The sequence below is a fragment of the Dendropsophus ebraccatus genome, chromosome 4 (assembly GCF_027789765.1).
Source record: "Dendropsophus ebraccatus isolate aDenEbr1 chromosome 4, aDenEbr1.pat, whole genome shotgun sequence".
NCBI classification, from domain to species: domain Eukaryota; kingdom Metazoa; phylum Chordata; class Amphibia; order Anura; family Hylidae; genus Dendropsophus; species Dendropsophus ebraccatus.
The window spans coordinates 44,326,828-44,336,537 of NC_091457.1; the positions used below are offsets into that span (position 1 = coordinate 44,326,828).

The window sequence follows — 9,710 nt, forward strand, 5'->3', positions numbered from 1 at the left end:
CCCTGACCGCTGTGTGTGAACACACAGCGATCAGGGAAACATCGGGCGTAAGTATATGCCCGTTTGTGTTAAAGCCCACCCTGCGGGGGCGTATACTTACGCCCGATGTCGTTAAGGGGTTAAACATGTGGTAAACATGTGGTTGACTATGTTTTTCTGTACGTTTCCAAAACTGATACAGTGAGATGGGCTGCAAAATCATGATGGGAATCTAGCCTAACAGTTCTGCATCTTCTCAGCGTGGTCTCCATTATTCCAGCTGTGCCTTCTTAAAGCGAATGTACCATCAGGTACATTCACTTTAACATAACCCACGGATAGATCAGCACCGGCATAGGGAAGCCGGTGCCATGGTCTATTTTTTTAACCGCAGCCTGGTTTCCGTGTAAGGCACCATTCTATCCATGGGTACCGGGCCAGGGCTGAAACACTGGAGGCGGGCCGGGTGGCCTCCAGTGGGAGGAATCCCCCGCCCCTCTGACGCGGCTCCATTGATTCTAAATATTAACCTCTTTACTGCTGTTAATCACTAGAGATGTGGTTTTAACCTTTTCACTACCATAGATTGCCAAGGATTTAGACCATACCATCTTCATTGCCCTAAACCACCAAAAATACAGACATTATTCCTTTTCTGGACATTAATTTTTTGATACTCTTGCCTCCCCATGTGTGATATTTATTACAGACAGGCATAATTCAAGCGGCATGCATCGCTCAATAAATACGCAGCGCCTGGCTATGGTAGATGGTAACTTGGTGAGCAGGGTCCAGACCAGCAGAAGGTCAAAAAAAAATTTCCACAAGAATTTTTGTCGCTCTGTGCTGCACCCAACTCTATTGACTCAGCGTGATGACAGGGTAGCCGGGTAGAAAACAGGACGTGGGGCTGTGCGGCAGGTTTTCCTGGATTAGAATAAGAGGCATTATGGAATTAGTGTAGGAGGCATGCCAGCATGAGAAGAGGAGGCGCACGTCACAGAGGGGGAAGAGAGGAGTTTGAATTGCAAGCGCTGGCCCGGTGTCCAGTGCTTCGCTACAGCTCATTAGCATATCAGTGTAGTGGCGAAACGGCAACTCAGCGACTCATTGAGAAAAGTCCACAGCCCCTGACGTCCACAGCCCCTGTACACGGAAGCGCTGACAGGATGATATGTGTATCTCGATATTACTACTGTAATGGTATATTCTCTTTCATTAGACAATAATTTAATTCCTTTAATTTCTTTTCTTTATGCTTCCTACTTATCCGCCCCTGGTTTTGTTTTGCAAATACTTACTTTCTGCAATATCATTCATTGGTTTACCTGACCTAGATCTGATTTTCCATTCAAATGAATTGGAACAACACTGGCTAACACAGAAGAGAAGTTAGAAGGTAGTGCACCAAACGGGACCCGTCTGTCTGGAATCAATCCTACAAAATAGCCCTGGAGACAGGACTTCAAGTAAAGTAAAGTGATTCTTTATTCACAGACTGCACAGTGCCAAATCCACTTTTAATGTGTTACACATCAATCAAAAGTACAATATTCCAATCAATTTTTCATAATTACAATCAAGTCATACAGTGTCAAAAATTGTATATACATCAAGTGTTTGCGAATAATAAATTCAATACTTAGTGTCATATGGTCAAATATCACATATATATCCGTGCCATATTTCTCGATAAATGAGTCAACCTATCACGTCACCGTGCGCCACCGGTAGTCATCTTGGAAATTGGAAAAATAGAATAAACTATTCTCTCAGGCTGAATATGCAGAATCGCAACTAGTGTAACACATCTAGAGTGACCTATGACAAGCTATATATAATAGTAATAGAGGGGATGTGACCAAGTGTAAACCAGGGTCTTGCCACTGTATAGGTTACAGGTCTAGGCAATAGCTGTCCATTATGGGGAATCGCTACCCTAGTGGTAAATATCACAACTGCTAGAGAGCTCAAAAAGATGGAGGAGACCACACTTCCAAAAAGGAATATCCATTTTATTCACACCAATGCAACGTTTCGGCTCTATGTGTGTAGCCTTTCTCAAGCAGTGACTGCTCAAGCATCACTGCTTGAGAAAGGCTACACACATAGAGCCGAAACGTTGCATTGGTGTGAATAAAGTGGATATTCCTTTTTGGAAGTGCGGTCTCCTCCATCTTCTTGTAAATAATAAATTTAAAGGAGACAGCACTTTGTAGAGTGAAAAACGGTGACTTCTACTTTGGCCTGTGCTGCTATACTATTTCAGTGACTGATTGTCCTCCATCTTCTTGAACATTCTACACGAACCTGGGTCCTGTTTGGTGAGACTTGCACCCACAACCTCTTTTTTCTTCTTGTGCTGCTGAAAAATTTGTTTTTTTTTGCATTAACTGCTAGAGAGCAGTTAAGGGAATAGCTGGGCGGGATGTCACTGTAGAGACAAGTTTGGAAATGTTGTCGGCGGCTGCGGAGAGAGCCACGGAGAGCGGAGGCGCCCTATACGTAACATCTAGACACTGAGGTAGGCAGGATTCTAAGCAGAATTTCAACCTGTTTTCCTCAGTGTGAACGTACCCTTATGCAGCAACCAAGAGGAAGCACAGCTAAGGGAAGAAACTTTGGAATGGCTGAGTACTGTGGATCCAAAACAGTTCACGGTTACTGGCATACTGGCGTGAGGGCTCCCACTCCCACAATGTTGTCTCATGCTCTGTGAGGGCTTGTAATGTGTGTGTATGTGTGTGTGTGTGTGTGGGGGGGGGGGGGGGCAGCGGGCTTGCCCCAATAACTGGAATGTTCCCAATGTTTAGCTATTGATCTGTGTCAGTGTATAGGCTCCCTCACTCATAGTCAATACAAAGGTGCAAAACAGCAGAATTATTATAACACTAGAAAATGTACCCGGCGCTGCCCGGGTATAAAGTGTCAGTGTGTTAATAAGATTTGTTCCAAAGTCGCCCAGGAGGCCAATCTATGCCCTTTTTTTGTTTTGCTTAAGGGGAAATTGCCAGGAGCCCTATATACCCCTTAATACACTATATACCCCGACAGTTCTGCACTGTTTATGTAAATTGTAGCTTATGCACATTAGAGATAAACTAAAAACTTTTAACATCCTAAATACATACATCATTATATACAACATTGGCAGTGTTATATACAGCCTGGTTATGTACAACATTCGTAGGGTTATGCTGAGCCTGGTTATATTCAACATTGGCAGTGTTAGTGAAGGTCCTGTATACCTGTAGTGTATAATTTGGGGGTGCTGTATACCTGTAGTATATGGTTGGTGGAGGACCTGTATACCTGTAGTGTATAGTTCTGGGGTCCTGTATACTTGTAGTACAGAGTTTGGGGGTCCCCTCCCCCCGCAGACCATAAGTAAGGTGTGTGTGCAGAAACCCTGTAGCTTATAATAATAAGTGCATACACAATCCTGCATAATCTGACCCTCTTAGGCACTACCTTTCATCCTTGGTGAGGATAACACAGAAGAGGATTCAAAGTTTCTAATACTCTACCCCTCCCCCCTTGCAGGTTGCCCCTGTACTGTATACACTCCCCCCCCTTGCTGCTACATCTATATTGTATACGCTCCCCCCCCCCCCGCAGGTACGTACTCCTATACTGTATACACTCCCTCCCTGCAGGTAGCTTCCATATTGTATACTCCCCCCGCAGGTAGCCCCCATACTGTATACACCCCCACCTTTGCGGGTAGCCCCCATACTCTATACACTCCCCCACTTACCGGTAGCCCCCATACTCTATACACCCCCCCCTTGCAGGTAGTCCCTATACTGTATACACTACACCCCTGCAGGTAGCCCCTATACTCTATACACTTCCCCCCTTCTTGCAGGTTGCCCCCATACTGTATACACCCCCACCCATGCGGGTAGACCCCATACTCTATACACTCCCCCCACTTGCAGGTAGCTCCCATACTCTATACACCCCCCCTGCAGGTAGTTCCTATACTGTATACACTCCACCCCCGCAGGTAGCCCCCATACTGTATACACCCCCCCTTGCAGGTAGCCCCCATACTACTTAGGGCCCTATTCCACCGGACGATTATCGTTCGCATAATCGTTAACGATTAATGATCTCAAACGACCGTTATTGCGAAAGACCAGAAAAGGTTTACTTATTTCCATGGAACGATAATCGTTACTTATGATCGTATTTGCGATTTGTTTTTTCTTCGATATTTCTTCACTATTGCGTTCGTATCTACTGCGAACGACCGAACGACGTCTTATTCAATGCGAACGATTTGTGAACGTTTTGTGAACGAGCAACGATAAAAATAGGTCCAGGTCTTATAAAGCGATCAACGATTTCTCGTTCGGTCGTTAATCGTTAACTGCATTTCAACCGAACGATTATCGTTTAGATTCGAATGATTTAACGATAATCTGAACGATAATCGTCCGGTGGAATAGAGCCCTTACACCCCCCCCCCTTCTTGCAGGTTGCCCCCATACTGTATACACTCCACCTCAGCAGCTAGCCCCCATACTGTATACACTCCTCCCCTGCAGGAAGCCCCCATACTGTATAGACTGCCCCCCTTGCAGATAGCCCCCATACTGTATACACTCCCCCCTTCAGGTAGCCCCCATGCTGTACAAACTGCCCTCTGCATGTAGCCCCCATGCTGCCTACACTTCCCCCTTCAAGTAGCCCCCATGCTGTATACACTCCCCCTTCAGGTAGCCTCCCATGATGTATACACTCCCCCCTGCAGATAGCCCCCCATGCTGTATACACTCCCCCCTTCAAGTAGCTCCCATGCTGTAACCCCCCCCCAGGTAGCCCCCATGCTGTATACATTCCCTAACACCCCCTTACTTTATTTATTTCCCAACACCACCACCACCGAAGCAAGCTGGAGCTGGGACCAGGTGATGTATATGCTCCAGCGGCACGGGGTTAACGGGGCCGGCTGCTGACAAACTCACAGTGGGATGTCCATAGAGTGTAGAGGGCAGGGATCGCAGCGAGAAATCCACTGCGGATACGCCCAGTGAGTTTGTACCCAAGGCCCTATTCACACATCCTGTTCCTGGCCGCAATTGCGGATCCGCAGAAAAATAGGACCAATGTATTTCAATAGACCCATACACACATCCGTGTTGTGTACTGGGCTGCAATCTGTTCCGCAAAAAAAAAAAGGACAGGCCCTAGTACGGACAGTAACTGACACACCCAATACAACTCTATAGGGGGCCTGTATCTTACGGATGCAATACGGATGAAAATTTGCGGATTGCTTCCGGATTCAAAATTGTGGATTGGAAAATATACTGATGTGTGAATAGACTGTTACTGTATTTATTTCTGTGGATCTGTTGTGAGGCAGCTGGCCCTAGCAACCAATCAGATTCCAGCTCCCTTTGAAAATAAAAGTAGTAATCCTATTGGTTGCTAAGGCTCCCAACTGCCGTTTCTCCTGGGCAGCTGCAGCACTAATTATATCACCTGTGTGTGCGGTGTGGACATTTTCCCATTCATTTCTATGGGGCGCTCTTCCCCTTCCCCCTCCCCTCCTGTACATCTGACAGGGACGGGACCTTCACTCTAACCTTCCCGGGCACCCAATGTATCTGTGTACATCTGTGTAATTTGGGGTCAAACGGTTCAGGTGTTTGGAAGTCTATACGGGACAGACAGACAGACTTTCATTTTTATGATATAGATGATTAAGCAGCATTACAATGAAACATCAAGACAATAAATAAATGTCAGACAACATATTCCCACATGTCACAGGGACATATAGCGCAATATTTTCATTATTATTACTTTCACTTGAGCTACCCTGATTTAGGCTACTATTGTTATCAAACAAAGCCAAACCTCCAGCAGTAGAACTGAGCCCCTCACCCCCACATATCGTTCTAGAATATTAACCTAAACTCTTGACGTATATAATTTTACATTTTTTTATGTGTAATCAGAAATAATTTTGTAAACAAATCCTTGCAACAGTTATTATCTGACGCAATTTCCCATGCTGATCCTTCATCTAGCTAATCCTTCAACAGTGCTGATCCTAGCTGAACATTGCTGTGCAATTATATGTAAATTCCTTATGTGTACCATTTAGTAAGAGTCCGATATATTCTATATGAAGGGGCGTCATGCAGTGCTATACAGGCTTTGCAGTAATCAATTGCCCAGTCTTCCTTAGCCGGCTGTAGTTTTGACCTCCATTTAAAATACTGTTCATATTTAATGGGGTCTTTGTCCAATTCGAGAAGATAGTTAGCAAGGTCCTTTGGACTAGGAAAATCGTCCACGTGAATAAAAGAATCAGGTGGAATGAATTTTTCATAATTTTCTCTAGGTGGGCCTAGTACTATTGGCACAGTTCCAGATATGAGGGCATTCCTCCAGAGTTTTTCTGTGATATAGTCCCTATGTTTGGAGTTCTCGAATGCTAAGTAGAATTTATATCTTGAAAAGACTGCATTTAAGTCCTCAAAGGGTAAACTGAGGTGATCTTGGCCATAAACATCTATCTGGATGTGATCCTTTAGTTCATTATAATACTCATTCCGATTGGAATTAGGATTCCAGTTGCTTACACCCCATGCTACTAATTTTGTCTTTTCTGGGATGGTAAAATTTTGTGCTTCATTCTTCTTCTCCAGCCAACCATATGGAGTGAAGATGTCAGAATCACTTCTGTAGGACATGGTGAGGTTTATGAGGTTGTCCATTAAGTCCACGTTTGGAGAATGGCTTGGAGATTCCATGTTGAACCACACCCAGTACTGTCCTTCAGGTCTTGGTATCTGCGGCATTTGACTTTTCCTGTCACAAACATCCCTGAAGTGGAAAATGACAGCATGTGCTCTGTCATAAAAGGTCTGGTTGACTGTGAAAAAGCATCGAGGCTCATCAAAGGGTTTTGGACATTTATTTAAGGGGAACTGTTCTCTAAAAGGCCACGTCCATAGCAACACAATGATATCAGCTTCTATTTTGGGTGGAGGCTGACTAGGACAATAAAATTCCATGGAGCCATACTTCTCAAATTTACTATAAGAAAATAGTAGGAAACTGAGTAAAACCATTAAGGGGAATGCTAGGAAGCATATACGATAGGATAATTGCAGCACAGCCATTATTTCACATCTGAAACAGAACGAAAAAACAAAACTTAGCATTAAACACAATAATTGTAGTTTTGTGTAAAATATTATATGCTTTTTGTAAATGCGTTAGGGGTGAGTGAATTTACAGTATCAGCCAAGTGAAGCGCTTTGCTAAGCTTGGCCGTCAACTTGTCAGCCGGCTGCCTTTGAACTCCATGGTGCTCTGCTCCGGGGGCCTGGAAAAGCAGGATGCAGTCCCAGGAGAAGGTTCCCAGAACTGTATGCAGCTTTTCCAGGCACCCGGAGTAGAGTGGCACAGAGTGGCAAAGAGTTCAAAGGCAGCCGGCTGACAAGCTGATGGCCGAGCTTAGCAAAGCGCTTCACTTGGCTAGTACTGTACATCAGCTCATTCCTAATAAACATTTAAATATTTCAATTTATACAAAAATAAAACAGCATAATATAATAGTTTAAGCAATTTATAAAAGAGTTTACAGAGTTCCTTATTTTGGATTATATCTAGGGACGGTCCGAACCTGCTTCGGTTTGGGTTCGTACGAATCCGAACTCTCGGAAATGATTCCCGCTGTCTGCCCGCTCCGTGGTAAGGGTGGATACAGCGGGAGGACTGCCTGGAAAACTGGGATACAGTTTCCCAGTCGGTCCTCCCGCTGTATCCACCCGCTGCACGGGGCGGGCAGACAGCGGGAATCTGATGGCGAGCGTTCGGGTTCATACGAACCCGAACCGCAGCAGGTTCGGACCATCCCTAATTATATCTTTCTGATAGGTAACATTTACAGTATATAGCATTTATACTATATGTATTTGTAGAATCATTTAATAATTTTAATTTTTGCTTCTTAAAGGGCCACTTCAAGCATGGTGAGATGGTGAGGATAGATGGCCCTGCTCCTTTCTTTTTTTTTTTTTTACTAGGAAACTATGTTTTCCTAGGCCACTTTGTCAATGTAACTCTTTGACACTCACTGAGCCTCTTATAGAGTAAGGGTACTATTAGACGGGCCGATAGGGGCCCGATACCAACTGTAAACGAGCACCGATCTGCTAGATCGGCGCTCGTTTACTGGGCCTATTACACGGCCCGATTATCGTTTAACAAGGGCTGCAAGGACATCGATACAGATGTCCTCACAGCCCTTGTTTAGATGGTATATATTACCTATTCACGCTACAGGGCTGCTCCTGCAGTCCACTTCTTCCCAGGTCCCGCTCACGCTAGCTTCAGAGTGGCCTGTCAGCTGATAGGCCGCTCAGCCAATCACAGGCGGCGGCGGTCCCGGCCTGTGATTGGCTGAGTGGCCTGTCAGCTGACAGGCCGCTCTGAAGCCAGAGTGCAGGGGACCCAGGGAGAAGTGGACCGCAGCAGCAGCCCTGCAGCCTGGATAGGTAATGTAGATCGTCAGTCGCCGTAGCGGTGTGTGGTCGGCGCCCGACAATTATAGGTTCTAACCTATATCAACGATCAGCCGAAGACAACGATCATCGGCTGATCTTTGTCTTTATTACACGGAGCGATAATCGGCCGAATCGGGCCGATTATCATTCCGTGTAGTAGTACCCTTAGGGTCCTTTTACACACACACACACACACACACACACACACAGATATCTGACAGATTTATCTGACAGATTTTTGAAGCCAAAGCCAAACGGAGAACAGGTTATTAAGGAAAGGACCCTTACTTGTGAGAAAGTTACTCCTAATCCGAGCACTGTGTGAAGGGGTAAATCAGTCTGGGACCAGCAGGACAGGGAACAGAGTGACTGGTTATCCTCACTATGTATAATCTGGGGGGTGGGGGGAGAGAAAAACATGTTGCCCTGAGTGTCACTTTAAATCCTTCCCGCATTAGGACGTACCCGTATGTCCTGCAGTGGGTTGGGGAGTTCAGAGAGGGGTCAGTGAGCCTTCTTAGAAGTGCATGGGCTCGGAATTGCAGGCATTATCTGATGCAGCCGGTCGCCATGCCCGGCTAATTAGCCATTTAGATGCAGCTGTCAAAACTGACAGCTGCATTTAAATAGCTATAAATAAGCCAACCCTGGTGTGTAGTGGCGGGACCCCCCCTTCCCCCCCTGGTGATGCAAACATAGAGGGTGGATCCCTGCTTCTTATCGCAATGACGCTCATCACGGCTTGCTACTCGATTACAGTGGGCTTCAGCAGCCCATTGTAATCACGCACTGATCTTATTGATCAATGCAGTATATATAAATAAAAGTTACAAAGGTGTAAAAAAATAAATACATTTTTCATAAAAAATGGTATCCCATAATAAAAGTTTCAATCACCCCCCCTTTCCCATTTTATAAATAAAAATAAATGAATAAAAAAATAAACATATTTGATATGACTGCCTGCCTATTAAATTATGACATTACTGATTGCGCATGTTAAATAGCGTAAGCGCCACAAAAATGCCAAAGTGCAAAATTGCACATTTCTGGTCACATTAAATCCAGAAACAGCACAAACAAATGACACCTCACACGGCCCCATAGGCTTACAAATAAAATAGTTATAAAGATGGTAATTAGAGATGAGCGAACCTTGAGCATGCTCGAGTCTATCCGAACCCGAACTTTGATTAG

At 45.0% G+C, this 9,710-nt stretch overlaps 1 protein-coding gene across 1 annotated transcript; it reads right to left on the reverse strand.

Annotated features, from left to right (window-relative positions):
- Window positions 1-6,083: 6,083 nt before the first annotated feature.
- On the reverse strand, window positions 6,084-7,048 carry LOC138789276 (4-galactosyl-N-acetylglucosaminide 3-alpha-L-fucosyltransferase FUT6-like). The gene has a single exon (XM_069967879.1). The coding sequence runs from the start codon at window positions 7,014-7,016 to the stop codon at window positions 6,084-6,086; it is 933 nt and encodes a 310-aa protein (XP_069823980.1). The 5' UTR covers window positions 7,017-7,048.
- Window positions 7,049-9,710: the final 2,662 nt, after the last annotated feature.

Coding starts and splice junctions, on each gene's coding strand:
- LOC138789276 (XM_069967879.1), bottom strand. CDS start 7,016: ATGGAATTTTATTGTCCTAGTCAGCCTCCACCCAAAATAGAAGCTGAT.